The following is a 15466-nucleotide window of genomic DNA, read 5'->3' on the forward strand; positions in this document are numbered from 1 at the left end:
CAGCTGCAGTGCTTATCTAAACTGCAGGAAAAAAATCCATCTTGTTGTAGATGTTGGTCAGCATCAAATACAATTCGGGAATAACGGAGGAGCGGCTGGTATGTCGCGCTCTTTAAATAAACGAGAGCTAACCTTCTTTATATTCTCTAGAACCTTCTAACTATTCTTTATTTACAGGTTGGTAACGGTTAATTTGCTCTACACAACGTTTAATTCTGGTAAAATCTTCAGAGTTTATCACACTATCATATTCAGTGATGTTCGAGTTTCTTAATATTATCTAGGAACGTGGGTACATTTCGTCTTATGCAGCGGCACAACTGGTGATGTTCATTTTCATTTTCATTTACGTGGGTAAGCTTTGTTTCAGTTACAAGTAATATTATTCATGTTTTTATGTTCTCTGGGACCCGAAATAAAGGCAGTGCCCAAAACACAGGAAGGGAACCCGAGCTATAGGGTCGTGAAGAGGTGGGGGATAGCTCTGCTGTTTCGTAGCTCTTGGCTCCCGTATTTGTAGGCTTCCTTCACCTGTTCTGAATGAAAGTTTCTGTGGAATGAGTGGTTGGTTGATCTACCGCTCATAAAGTTGCATCAGAAATACAGTATGAAGATCTACAGCGCCCTGCCGAAATAAGTGGAATTACATCATGTAACTGGAAGAAAAAAACAGGGAGGCACGACTTGTAATGACTTCGCGAAAGCAGAGCTAATGCATTTTTTAGAGACATCCTGGAGGCTTTTACAGAAATAAAGGCAGGCTTCAAAAATCACGTGAAACCTATCAGGCGAGTGTGTTTGGTTATGTTAGTGGGGGTCTGTATCTCCCGGCACACCGATGAGATCGTGAGGATTGTGCAGCTAGCCAAAATGCAACCCTCTGTCTTTAAAGTGATGTGCACGGCGTGACGTCAGGCACATGGGCAGGTGCGATCTGAACTGGGAGGCAAAGGGGAGAATGAGCAGCTGACCAGTTACACAGGTACAGCTTGGACCTGCAGTTGTTTATCATGGGCAAGCCGGCGGAAAAAGGTCAGTACAGGAACAACTAAAAGTTGGTCGCGTTTTTTAAACATGTGGGTCAAGAGCACCGGGTGATTTAGGGTAATCGGAAAGGCTGGTAGCAATCCCCAGATGTGGTTGCATCTAGGAATTGCTAATGTTTCTTTTCCCGGATGATTTAAAAATAATGGTGAAAGTCAAAGTCTACTAGCTTCGCGTCTGTAAAGTCTCTTTTTCATGTTAACAGGAATATTTTTCCTCTCGATTCCTGACGCCTGAGCTACAGTGAATGTTTGCCCCTGGTGGGTCTACCCCCATCGCTACAATAAAGTCAAACATCTATGTTCGGCATAGATGTTTTCCGAAGCATTTTAGAAACACTTTGCTTTTTAAAAATTTAAAATATCTGTTGTGTTCTTCAGTGCAATTCCAAATCTCCAACTGTATCCCCAGCTTCAGAAATAGAAATTGTCTCTAAACTGGAAACACGTTACAAATTCGCTCCCTTTACTTTTTGCACAGCGCAGATGTTGTTTTGTATGTCCCATAGCGATGCGTGGGACTTCTTTGACGAAAGCGGAGATGCTTGGTTTTATCTTTGTTACATTTTGTTTTTTTACTCTCGTTTGTAAGCGCTCTGTTCTTTTTAGAAACACTCTAAGCGTTGGGAGGTGGGTGTCATGTGGAATTAAGCAGCTGCCTGAGTTCAGACCTAGTTTACAAAAGTTAATGGAATAGATTCTTTTCAGGACAGTACACACCAGAGGGCGCTACGCCTTCTGAATGTGATCAGGGGGACATTGATGGGGTATCCCCGTGGTGTTTAATCCAGGTGAGCCCCTGGCCGCTGGAGGTATGCCTTTAATTGATCTGTTTGTTCGCAAACATCAGGTAAAGAAGACACTTTCTTACCTGTGGTGGTTTCAAATACTCTGCTTCATGCAGATTGTACAAAATTCTATACAGCCACCTCTTAATTTTCTTCTTTTATTTTACCTGGGCTGCTCTTGAGAGTGAGTGGCAGGCAACAGCCCCTTGCTATTGTAGAGCTACAGTACTATCCATTACAATTCGCATTTGGCCTGAGGGCTGAAAGCAAATTTAGGGGGAAAAAAGATGCATCAGCTTGCAAACTGAAACAAATTAGCCTTCCCCATGTAAATTACAGCAAAAGGCAGATGTTCAGTTTTCACAGGTGTTGCTCAGGAACCCTATTTGTTTATATGCTAAATGTCACTGCTACATGGTGCAGTGTGCAGTATTCACAGCAATGTGTTCGTTGTCAGTTATAGTGCGGTACTGATACGTCTTTCACTTTTTCTTGAGGTTCTGACCATTCTTAACTTTTAATTAAGAGCAGCAATAAAAACGGGGTACGCAAAAAAAAAAAGTTTGTGGCCTTACGGCCTTAATTGCTACCTGGAGTTGTGACGCCACATTTCTTTTTGCAGCATTTTACAGATTCCTGGTGCTGTTCTTCAACTGCCTGCTGACGTTCGGCTCCTACTTCTGCTTCGACATCCCCAGTGTCTTGCAGGACCAGTTCCAGGGGGTGAGTTAGTGAGCAGTAGGCCCGAGACTGACCGACCCTGGGCTCTGGTGCGATCGCCTAGCCTTCCGACGTCACCGAGCAAATGAGGTTTTCCCCATCTGAATTTAAACGCTTTTTTTCCCCCCCCGGTCCTGTGCGATTTAGAGAAGGCGGCTGCTGGCCCTTCGTTTGCACCCTGCATGGACAGAGATGGTCACCGAAGCTGCTGTGGTCATGCGTGTCACGTGTGTGACATGCTCTTGTCCTCCAGCGAGACTATGGCAATGTTGCCACCTTGTCAGCTGGTTTGACTAAGGTCTGACTAAGGTCATTACCAATCCTGTGGAACTGTTTGTAAGAGTAAGGGCATTAACCCTGGTGTCTTGACTAATCCCCACTTCTGATTTGCACAATCTGTCCTACCTAGATGGATGGATGGATGGATGTTTGCCTGTTATGCCTTCCAGCAAATCCTGTTGCTGTTACTGTAACATTTGTTTTTTATGGCACAGGGTTGTTAGCCTTGTGCCCAACCTCCAACATGGAGGACCGGGCGCCCGACGTGAGACACGAACCCACTACCCCGAGATTATGAGTCTGATGCTCTGCCAGCAGAGCTAGCCGGGGCTGTCCTACCTAGACTTCTCCCTGAATTCGATTGCTGAAGTAATTTTTCACTTCTTTCCTTGTCCTGATGTGCAGGGGGGTGGGGTTGGCACATAATGACTGTCACAGGTCGCTGACAAGTGGGGCTGCACTTCAGTGACTGATGAAGGGGGTCAGCTCCTACGCGTAAAGCACTTTGGGCTCTTTTGGGATAAAACGTGTCACAGAAATGCAAGAATTGTTACTAATGGGGGAATAACCTGGTGCTCCGGGATTGTCTGAAGCAGATCATGTAGGACTTGTTGAATTAAATGTCTTGACAGTTTGAGTCCTTGCTTCATTCTGTGTATGGAGGACAGGCAGCTCAAGGGTAGCTCCAGGTGCCTTGTCACTACAGATGTCTTCAAACGTGCTGGCCGATCAGCTAGGGACATGCCTTGGACTTGAAATTTCACCAGCTGTTTCCTCTGCTCAGAACCTGACGTGTCCTAATGCAATGGTAGCGAACGGCTCAGCTCCTAATGGGACCAGAGAGTGTGTGGAGGGGTTGGGGATGACTCCCCAGGAATACAACCTTCTCTACGCCATCTACGCCTGGACGTGAGTCTCGCACCCCTGCGGTCATGCTGACTCGCACCCATCAAGATGGCACATAGCAGAACACTGAGTTTGTCTTTTTAAGCTACTAGAGTCCAATGAACCATAGTTCTCTCCCTCTGCAGTATTCTGTTATTTTGTTTAATAATTTGGTAATATGATATATTGTAAAGCGCCATCTTTTTAGCGAAAGCTTTTTTTATTTAAAAAAAAAAGATTTCGAAAACGTCTTTCAGTTAACCTAATGTGTCATACAATTCCATTGAAGGGTTTCTAAAATTAAACTGCCTTATGTCAGTGAAGCACTTTTCATGGTGAAAGGAGAAGTATAAACCCGTAGATATAGAATTAGTTTTATTTCTTTTGCATAGTTTCATTTAAGTCCTTTAAAATATGGGATCTGGGTTACGTTCATATTTTGTCCTTGCTCCTTTCCCTTACATAATAACAGAGATGCCGAAATCTAGAGTAATTTGAACAGAATATTCTTTAGGCTTTGAAATTGGGAGCTGAAAATGATCGGTTTATCACAGTTGTTGGAAATACTCTTTCCTGTGGGCTGTGTAACTAGGATGTGTCATGCACTTTCAAGGCTGGGAGGCACTACAGAAATTTTAATAAAGCCTGGCTTTTTGCTAAAAGCACTTCCTCTGCTGTTTTCACTGTTTCTGCAGACACTGTTGTAATGGCACCTCCCTTGTTTGTCTTTCACAGCAATGCAGTGGTGGTGATCCTGGCTGGCTTCCTCATCGACAAGCTGGGAAACCGCTGTGAGTGACGCACTGAGGCTCTGCATGCGTACTGCTCTTATTAAGCAAAAGGGTCCCAGCACACACAGAACAGACTGTAGAGCAGGGGTCCCCAGACTCTGTGCTGTGGTTCGCTGTTATTTCTCTATACTTTCACACCTTTCCATAGCTTTTGTGAAGGGTTAACATCTACTCATAAACCTCAGTTAGATGGTTCCAAAAATCTTCTGGCTTGTCTTTGCACGTCAGAGCAAATTATGAGCAGGGCCAGATTTTGGTGTTTGTAGGCCCCAGGCACTTTCACTCCGAAATCTGCAAAAAGAGGGGTAGACGCCAGTTGAATTACGTCATTTTGTGTTGTAGGTCACTGGGTTCTTTGTGTTCCCTGGATTTTGAAAGAGTCCGCACCTTCAGAGGGGGTTCGTCTTTTATCATAAGTGCTCCAGTGGGATGGGTGGGGGGAGATGGGTTGACCCACAAATAATTCGTTCAACAACCTATCCATCCTTCAAGGATGACCGCTACCTCCAGTGTCCTTCCTGGCTATCAGACTGTGACCTTTAGAATGTTTATTTACTCAGGTGGCTTAAATATTAACCAATGAATATCAACCAAGCATACTGTAAAAGAGTGCCCTATCATTATTGCAGCTGATTTACCAGTGTTTGTTTGCTGGGCTTATGGGTGCAGATGAAAACTCCTGTCTCACTACTGGGAAAAAGATACAGTAGCTCAGACAGCACAGTTTCTTAAGGCATTCCTATCACACCATCAGAGACACAGCTCCTTGTTGTTAACATGGGGTACGATTTTGAATAAAGCAGTTTTCATTAGTTATTGTATATAAAAAACTAGTAACACTGGTGCAAGACCAGTATGCAGCTTCTGTGCTTTAAACACAAGTGGGAGTCATTTAACATGCAGCCCAAGTCAGTACAATCTCAGTCCTGCAGAGCTGTGTTCATACTGTTGATCCAATTCAAGCACGCCTTTCAACAGAACAGTGGCTTCCAAAGCAACATGCAGCACTGCTCTGATTGAGAGAAGGACATGGATCTTTAAGATTAGTTACTATCTTGAGATAAAACCCGAACTTTGAAACCCACAAGGTTAAGACTCACAATGGAGGATGTTGTTTGTCATCTTTCATTCAAAGTGGGCTCGCTCACTTCTTGATAGCTGGGTACACATTAACGTGCAGGTCCTCTCCGGAGCGCGTGATCTGTGCTACACGATGGAGAGACCTGACTCGATCTGTTTGGCCTTCCTGCAGGCGTGTTCCTGTTCTCCTTCCTGACTGTGCTGGGCTCTGCGGTCTTCGCCCTGGGCTCGCACTTCAAGGGCACCAGCTACCTGCTGCCCCTGATGCTGACTGGTCGCCTGCTGTTTGGCTCTGGGAACGGCTCCCTGTCTAGTAAGGCTATCTCCCTGGCCAGAAACCAGTTCGCTGACGTGAAAAGAGTGTTCACTATTAAGCCCAATTCAAGAAACGCACCATGATACTGGGAGGTTTCGAGGCATTTCAGGCCATGCTAAATTTCTCTTTTTTTAAACATACCTTTTATCACTATTAGATAGGGGAGAAATGTCTGATAGTTGGCTCCCTGAAACCTTTCTGATATATCTTCATTTAGCTGTGTAACTTTAGTATTATGGCCATTTGTCACTAGGTGTCATTGCAGTGTAAATGAATTTTAATTGTGTTTTCAGTTGTGGGGTGAATGTGCCTTTTCGCCGTTGCCTGGTTCATAGTCCTTTTAAAAGTATTTCAATACTGTTGGAAGGAAACTGCAGTCCAGTACATTTTAAAGCCCTCCTTAATGTCCTTCAGGCCTGGTGGAACAAAATGGACAAGGGTCCATTCATGCATGTGATGAGAGAGATTTAAAAATACAGAAAAGCGGCATTTTGCACCGCTGCCTAGTAAGGATGCATTTACCGATTGGCATTTAGAGCGGTATGAAACAGTCAGAAGGAAGCAGGAGAAGGGGCAGAAGACCTCCTCAGCTCCCACTGAAAGCTTCATTACCATCATGTCGGCCTCTAAGGCTGGATCTGCCCGTTTTACAGCGTACGCATGCGTGTGTCTCTGTCCGGGTATCGACTCCGGTGACCCTCTGCCTTGTCCTCAGTTGTGCAGAACCACATCACGGCATTCTGGTTCAAAGGGAAGGAGCTGGCCCTGGCGTTCGGCCTGACTGTGGCCTTCTCCCGCCTGGGCTCCGTCCTCAATTTCTTCTTCACCCAGCGGGTGGAGGCGCATTTTGGGCTACAGTGGACGCTGTGGGGAGGTGAGTCCCGGGGACAGCGAGACAGCGGGACAGTCGGCGAGTCTGTCCGCCCATCAGTCGAGACCGCCGCCACAAAGCACAGGGAACTTGAAACCACAGCGCCGTCCTTCCCTGAGCTTACTTTTTCTGTCGTCACTTGGTTCTACCGCTGAAAAGTGTTTCTCAGGAACAAAGAAAATGGGTGGAAAATTCAGCAGTTTGAGTCATTTGATTACTCAAAACCATTTATTATCGTTTTATTGGACTTGATGAGACTAATAATAAAATAATCCGAAAATAGTGTTTATTAGACCAGGGCTGTCCCTCGCTGGTCCTGGAAATTAGCTGTGTCCAGTGGGTTTTATAAATCACCATTAAATCACAAATTTTAAAAAGGGTTAGGGCAGTTTAACGGTGATCAGGTTAAACAGGTGGTTAGTTAAATCAAGTAATTTAGAGATCATTCAGGGAGAAAAATGTCATTTTCGTCCATTAAGGACCAGAGGTCTCCTAACTGAATACGTGACTTGTTTAATTTACAGGTGTTCCCTTTGGAAACTATATAATAGCACAAACTGAACTAGGGCTCTCTGGGACCAGAACTGGACAGCCCAGCAAATTCCCCTTTTCCTTTTATATTTGGTTAGGGGCAATTTTTTTTATTATTTTTGTTCAATTTACAATTCAGTTTTGAAATTTTGACGTACAGCAGACTCCAGAAAATATGAAAAGCAGCCCCGCTCCCTCAGAGTATTGTTTCATTTTGAATAAAGTAAAATTTCATTTTCAATATCACACCCGACATCCAGAAGGTCTTAACATTGCGGTTTCCATCAGGATTAGAAGAGGGGTGATTGTGAGCCTGTTACTCTTCAGACCATTCTTCATCATTTGGCCTTTTCACACTTGTCTTTTCTGGGCAGGGTTCGCCTTGCACACATTTCTCCTCGCCCGTACAAGGACACGGGAAGAGGGGGTCATTCTCTGGCTGGGCTTAGAGAGCTGTAGCCTTGCAGATTCTATTGACAATCTTAAATGGTCAGTAAAGGACTAACAGGCTTGTGAACCAGTTGTGTTTAAGTTAACTGGACAGTTAGTAGGCACTAGGACTGTACTGGACCAGGGTTGCAGGTCTCTGGTCAGCTGCGGTGTTGCTCTGTGGGCAGGTACCTTCCTGTGTGTGCTGGGTTTCCTGGCCGCCATCACGGTCAGCACGCTGGACAAGGTGGGCATGAGGCAGTTGGGTCTGGATGGTGCCATTCAGGAAGAGTCCAGGAAAGTGGTGAGTGACCCCACCTTCCTTCCCAGCCACTCTTCCATCACTGCCTCCCTCCCCACCTCCCTCCTCAGTGGTGCGCCCCACGTTTTTGGCCGAATCGTCAGCCGACACCTCAAATGCAGAAGAATCTCAGCCCCCCCTGAATCCGTGAAGCACAGATTGATGTCTCACACAGCATCTGTGTCTGATCATTCGTATCTCCTGTGATGGGTGGTCTCGGCTCTTCTGCTGATCGTGAAATGGGAGGGATGATTATGGAGCAAGTAAGAGGTTTGTTCCACGCTGAAAAGAGAAGAAAGAAAACGCAAGGTTTCGGCTGGGGAGCCTTCATCGGGTAAGGCTCCACAGCCGAAGCACCCGAACCCTAGCTCTAGAGAATCCCAGTCCGGTTTGTTGGATGTTTTTAAAGATCGCCCATAACTGTGAGCTGCTGATGAATCAAGCAAGTGATTACTTGTTCCTCTTCAGCCTATGCATGCTGCCGCAGGTACCCGCCTGAGCTAGAATGATTATGGCACCTTAGTCAAAAAATGACGTAAATAGCAAAGTATTATTGCCTAATACACTTGCATTCTCAAGTTCCAGAAGAATTCAGTTTCAGTCTTCGTCTTTCAACAGCCGCGCATGGAATTGAAATGCTCTGTGTTCCAGAGACGTTAAAGGAGAATGGGTTGATGCTTGAGCAGCAGGTGCTGGTGGGCCGGGCGGAGGTGCTGGGGGCAGAGTGGGTGGCACTGTGGCTCAGGATCTGTGCCCGTGGCTGGAAGGTTGCTGGTTCAAATCCCGCAGCCGGCAGAGGAATCCTACTCCGTTGGGCCCCTGAGCAAGGCCCTTCACCCCAGCTGCTCCAGGGGCGCTGTACAATAGCTGACCCTGCACTCTGACCCCAGGCTTCTCTCCCTGTCTGTGTGTCTGTGTGTCTCATGGAGAGCAAGCTGGGGCATGCAAAAAGACGAATTTCTAATGCAAGAAATTTTATAGGGCTAATAAAGTGATGTTATGGTGTGTTGAGGTCACACAATGCTGGACCCCCAAGTGGAGGGAGGGCAGCTTCTCATGGTGTTTCTGCCTGTACAGAGGGTGCAAAATGTGCGACAGCTCTCCCTGCGGTACTGGCTCCTTGTCCTGACCATCATGTTCTTCTACAATGGGATCTTTCCTTTCATCGCCGATGCGAGGTATGGCTCTTTTCCTTATCTGAGATTTTTTTCAATGGGCAGTGTGACTTTGTCCCTTTATGCCAGTGGTTTCTGACCCTAGTTCTGGAGAACCACCGTCCGGTTTGTCATATCTTTTTAAAGATCGCCCACAACTGTGAGCTGTTGATGAATCAAGCAAGTGATTTCTTCAATCAACAGCCTTCTTGTCCTAAAGCGCCGATGAGTGCTTAGAGTTTAATCCTAAATGATCACTACTTCATTGAACAAATCACCTGTTTATCTGATCGCAGTGGAACTTTTCCTTATCCTTAGAAACTGGTGGTCTAGTGCTGACCTCTGAAACCTGCAGGCATGTGCTGAATTGGTGCTTCCCAGCACCAGGGCTGGAGATCCCTGCCTTACATGGTATACAAAACAAGAGGATTAAAGCTCTCGATCTGTACAGCATGGAGCTAAACCATGGGTGATCTTGCCTGTTCCTGGAGTGTCACATGCTGCATATTCATTCGGAACTCTAAATCACCAGACGTGATAAACAAATAAGGCTGCAATTGCATAAATGCCCAGGTTTTATATCAGTAAATGCTGTGCCTCTCCATACTAGGCTGCTCTGACTGACAGCAAGAACTGATTAGTAATCTTTTTAATGCAGAAACCTCATTTCTGGTATTCTCTAATGCATGCGGTCCTTCTGTGTCTCCAGTAAGTTTATCCAGGACAAGTACAGTACGTACAGCCAGAAGGAAGCCTCCTACATCGCAGGGGCAGTGTACGACAGCTCTCTGGTGCTCTCAGCTGCTGTAGGGATCCTCATCGTGAGTACAGAGACCAGATGGCCTCCCACAAGCTCTGTCTCGCCCTGAGATCGGCTTCGTTTGTCACTGGGAAGACGAGTGATGCATTATAGGCGAGATCATGAAGTGCAATTGAGCCCGTGTGTCGCACACCATGAAAACACAGAAGGTGCGATCTAAATTGCATATAGCCAAGTGTCAAAGCTAAGTGTGTGTTATACTAACAGCACTCTGTCGGCATTGCTCTGTGGTGTCAGTGCAGGACGATAACAAGGCTAGTGAGCTGGTCTCGGCCCTTTTTAGGTAGTTGGTTCCAGTAAGGAAAAGGTACACAACTCCGGTCCCCCAGGGCCAGAATATCTTCAAATCACAAACAATTAGCATCTCAAAAAAAGACCTTAGAAAAATGCCAGACTGGTCCAGCTACGCTGATGATCTAGAGCTGTGCACCATTGCGTTGGGAAAGTAGATGGGAATAAATGATGGTTGTGAAACATCTTCGTTTTCTCGCCTCCAGGTTCCATGTGATTGGCTACTCTGAACTGTTCCCATAACCCCCCACACTTCCTCCTTCTTACTTTCCCCTGGTCTGAGCAGTTGGGCACATGTGTGCAGGACATGTAGAAGGTGTTATGTGGAAATGTAGAAAATGATGACGAAATGATGTAAATGTTATCTAAATATGGTAAAAGCTGTACTGTGTGTTATCTCAAAGGAAAGAAGAGAGCCAGATAGTCAAGTGTCACAGTTTGAGCATGTTACTATATAATAATAATACCATACAGAGTCAAAACTTAAGTCAGAACACACTCTTATATAATACGTTGGCACTTAAAATTATTACCATTATTACAGTACTTTAATGCAAAACAACGTTTGCAATGTATTTCAGGTACACAGTACTTTAATAATAAAACTATAATTCTGAGCCTGACGTGCTGTCGTGTTCATGCGTCGGCAGGACCATATCGGCCTGCGCGGCGTGTTTGCAGTCGGCTGCGCCGTCCTCACCCTGCCTGTCTTTGCTCTCCTGGCCTTCACCTTCGTCCCCCCTCTGGTCTCCACCATCTGGCTGGGCATCACCTACTCCTTCGCTGCCGTGAGTACACGAGATCCCTCCTGACTCAGGCCAGCCTCACGGCTGACTGTGATTTCACCGGTGGTCCCTTCACGAGCCGCCAGAGACCGAGCGATGAAAGGGGTCTCAGCCCGGTTATTAAGTCTCGGTAACGAGATCAATTAATTGACGGTGCCGAAATCTTTTACAGACATAGATTTAAGCACAAAATCCTGAGCTCTGCGAAAGTACTGGCAGTCGCCACGATGTTGCAAACGATGACGATGATGCGGCCCTTCCTGCTCACTAGTCCCTGTAATGACTAATGTGATGAGATGTACGAGCGAATGAGTACGGGTTGAAATTCCACCGCAGAAAGTTTTCAATGTGATCTGCGTGCAGAGTTAACAGGCAAGTTCCGTTTATTGGCAAAACCTTCTCAAAATTGAGAGCAATATTTCTACTGGATTTGGGCTGCTTATTGACAATGTCACAGGGCCGCATCACGCCACTGGAGGTTTTGGTGCCTCGTTCTGAATTGCAGAACGTAGCGCTACGCATCCCTGGAAATGTAATCTATTTTGCGATGTAAATTGGTACAATGTGTACATTTTTCTTTCATTGTGGTCTGAAACACGCTCATCAATGCTGTTCCCCTTGAACTTCCATTCCCTAACTTGTTTTACTCACATGTTCACCTTGCGATTCCGTGTTGCTTCCTGAAACGCTCACTATATAGTTGCTCATTGTTTCATTTTTACACATTTCAATGCGCAGGCTCAGACCTTGTGAATTTTGACCTGAAGTCGACCAGTCTTATTTCTCTGTGAGTGTGGCTGAAGTGAAAAGAAGGCTTCTCTGGGGGGGGGGGGGATGCAGGAGGGGTCGGCGCTCTGAGAATTGTGGGAAGTAAATAAACTGAACTATGTTAAGTTGAATCCGGTGATGTGTGTATGTGACGTGTCAAGTCATGTGAAAGTCTCAACTGCGAGACAAGTGCTCTTAGTGTGCGAAGACAAGGAGTGGGGGGTGATTGGTAAATCACATTTAGGTGGTGATTTGCTAGCCGGAAACCATGACGTGTTGCTCAGCGATGGAAAGGGAGCTTTGTTACTGTTCACACTGCTGTGTGGGCTGTGATTTGCCCTCTTGTACATACATGGGTGGATTGGAAAGAAACAGCTTTGACAAGAAATGCTTGAGATTGAGTTGAAATGAGTGACATTGAAATAATCCATCTGCACCAGTGTTGAGGCTTGTGATCTTAGGGTGAATGGGAGCATTCTCTGGAATGTTTGAAAAGCTAAAAAGTGGAACTGGCTTATTTTTGCAGACTTGAGGCAGTTTGATTCAGCCCCTTGTCTGAAACGTAACAGTTCCTTGGTTTTAAAGCTTGAACTCTTATTTGTGCTGCTCATTCGTGATCTGTAGGGTACAAGTACAACCAGCATACAACACTCAGTCTGAGCTGTGCACCTGAAATAATATAAATGGAGAATATTCAGAAAAGTACAACGATCACTACATTTATTATTTTTTTCTAGTTAGTATCAGTATCATTGTTTTTGTTTTGTAGACTGGACACTTTTTAATCAAACCATTTTCTCTTCAAGCAGATTCTTTGCTTAAGTACCATGAGTGCTGCAAGTAGTTTAAAGAAATGGTTGTTCACCCCAATTCATCCTTTCACTTTATTGTACACAAACGTACTGTATGCATTTTCTCCTGGATTTACATGATCTGTGCAACTTTTTTCTTTCAGGCAAGCATGTGGCCATCTATCCCTCTGGTTGTCCCTCGGGCAACTCTGGGGACAGCTATGGGTCTTGTCACCTCAGTACAGATGATTGGAATAGGTATCTCCAACCTTATAGTTGGGCAGATTCTGGGAACCAAGTCCAGGTATGGTTCCCTGATATTAAAAACAGTACTCTTTATTAGAGTGACCTTTTCCCATTGCAAAGGTCACATTTTGGACCTTCCAAACTTTTCTAATTCCATTGACTTTTTAAAAAAATAAAAACAATTTTCCAGTCAATATCAAATTGTGATCTTCACTGAAACTGGAGCATCTCTTGATATTTTTTTCCTGTTTCAATTCTTGTTCGATTTCTTCTTTTTTGTTTTTCAAAGGGACAACCGTTTCAATAGAAGGATCCTTTTTTTTTTGCTGCAATAACTTCTCATCTCCAGCTGCAGTTCTAAAAAACGCTCTAAGCGTTTTTTTTAGAGCTTTTCAGTGGGCTTTGTACATGGTTTTGTGAGGCTCCTTCCAGGAAAGAAGAAGCGTTCTGCACAGCCTGTGCCAAAATTAACAAATATAGCAGAAAATTGCCTGCAGCCCAAATTATCCTGTAGCTGCGGTAGAAACAAAAGAGGAAAAACAAAACAAGCAATGCAACAGAAAGAAAATAAGAGCAAGCGTTATTTTGCTGTTTACTTTCTTTTTCTGTCCGTTAAATATTCCAGATCAGGCAACTCCCAGCACATTAGCAATAAATTGTTTGGTATTTATATAATATTTTAATTCCAGAGCACTTCGCAAATAAAAGGGGGACCCACATCAACTATCACTCCACAGCAAATCAGGGGGGGACGTGACCAGCTACCTCAGCGGTAGAATTAAGGGGGAAATCGAGGCAGGCGAGACTGTGGAAACCCGCAGCGGGATTTAGCCACTCCAGCGGAATTAGCACCCATACTGTTAAGAGTGTTGCCGTGGAACTTGGTTTAACAGCCCCTTGCATGACCCCCGGTGCTTCAGTCTGCCTGTCTCGGCCTCTTGCAGTGATGTGAAGATCCCGCTGTGGCGGTGGCAGCAGATGATGGTCTTCATGCTGGCCAATACGATCGCCTGCATCGTCACCTCGGTCGTGCTGAACGTTGTGGATCAGCGCCAGGTATGGAAACCACCTTAATATTTGCTTTTCTTGCCACCCCAGTATTCCGCTTTTCCGTTTTGGAATTTCGTCTGGACTGGGGGAGATTTAATAATTGGTCTAAATATAAAGGCCTTGTTGTGGTTTAGTGTGGTTTGGTATTGGTATTTTTCTCGAAAACAAAACGGTTACCAGCTAGTCTTGTTGAGATGCTAACAATTTTGCCGTCATTCATTTTATGCTTTCTTGGAGACCTCTTATTGTTACATGATTAATTAAAGGGCTTTGTACAAGCTTCTGTTTAAGCCAGGAGATATAAGCCTCAACACGAACATTGCTCTCAGGTGCTCTGGTTTTCTTACTTTCATTTTGATTCCTGGAGGGCCCGAACCATCTTCTAAAGAAAAGCTGCTTGCCTTGCAGGGTGGGACCCTCAATAAAACTACAAAGCGCTCCTCTGAGGCACCCCGAGAGCCGCCTGCCCACTCCTTAGAAACATCTCCCCTTCTGAAAGAGGAGGACACCATTCTCTTTGAGCCCATTGACAGCTAACGAACTCCTGCTGCAGCCCAGCAAAGGGAAAGCCTCTGGCTTGAAAGGGATAACACGGCTGCACTTCGCCTTTTCAGGAATGCTAGGGAAAACACTTTCGGCGAGGTCTGGAAAAAGGGATAATCACACTTGGAAGAAGTGTTGGCAACGCCACCGCCGAAAGATTCTGTAACTCTCAGAAGCCAATGCACATACAGATTTTCTGGTACGCACATTAATGACAGAAACTTTTAGTTTTAATAATGACAGTTTTAGTTTTAGTTTGTTTACACTATATGGTTTTCAGAGACTCATGGGAAAACCCAAGATCAGCGATGTACTCCAAAAGTCTGTTTCAGACAGTTTAGCTAGAACCATTTCTGGTGTTTGGTATATTACTGTCCAAGCACGAGATAATTTTTATAGCCATTTAATTATGGCGTATTTTGTTGTGCACACAAAAGCACCAATGTTTTGCTATGCCAGTGGGATTATGCAATTTTGTCTTTTCCTGCCTTGGCATCAAGGATAGTACATTTCAAGCAAAGTGGATCCTCTGTCTCGCAGTTTAAATGCAGTTATTCAAGCTCTTTTAGCTTCTGAAATGTTATATTGCTTTTAAGAGCACCAAGACCGAGCGGATACTTTTAATGCCCATTTACTTAAGTATAATAGGTTTCAGTTGCAGAATTACTTGATTCCTATCTTACTTAGGTGCATTACACAGTGCTACTAAACACCAATTTGCAGATTTCTCCTGAAGGAAGATGTTACAAGTATTAATGCTGATGACCTCAATACTTTCTTTAAACAGTTGTAACCGGTTAGGCTGTGAACTTCCTACAGTATTTTGGAATGTTTTATAATAAGGTATGGAAAGATCTTAAGACTTTTGAACATCCAGTAGAATTAATAAATTTAATGGGTATCTAAAATCATTCAGGAACATTTCAATAGCATCATTAAAATTTCTTTTCCCAGTTTCAGCTGAGTTATCAGTCCCCTGCATTA

At 44.7% G+C, this 15466-nt stretch overlaps 1 protein-coding gene across 1 annotated transcript; it reads left to right on the forward strand.

Moving 5' to 3' along the window:
* Nucleotides 1-656: 656 nt before the first annotated feature.
* mfsd1l (major facilitator superfamily domain containing 1-like) lies at nucleotides 657-15439 on the forward strand. The gene is made up of 13 exons (XM_088612818.1): nucleotides 657-1032; nucleotides 2454-2554; nucleotides 3615-3739; nucleotides 4451-4506; nucleotides 5759-5899; nucleotides 6618-6776; nucleotides 7922-8037; nucleotides 9112-9212; nucleotides 9898-10009; nucleotides 10950-11087; nucleotides 12808-12947; nucleotides 13834-13945; nucleotides 14348-15439. Exons 1-13 carry the CDS (start codon nucleotides 1011-1013, stop codon nucleotides 14474-14476), a joined length of 1452 nt encoding a protein of 483 aa, XP_088468944.1. The 5' UTR covers nucleotides 657-1010; the 3' UTR covers nucleotides 14477-15439.
* The last annotated feature ends 27 nt before the right edge of the window (nucleotides 15440-15466 follow it).

The sequence above is a fragment of the Lepisosteus platostomus genome, chromosome 19, assembly GCF_059453375.1.
Source record: "Lepisosteus platostomus isolate fLepPlt1 chromosome 19, fLepPlt1.hap1, whole genome shotgun sequence".
Classification (NCBI taxonomy): domain Eukaryota; kingdom Metazoa; phylum Chordata; class Actinopteri; order Semionotiformes; family Lepisosteidae; genus Lepisosteus; species Lepisosteus platostomus.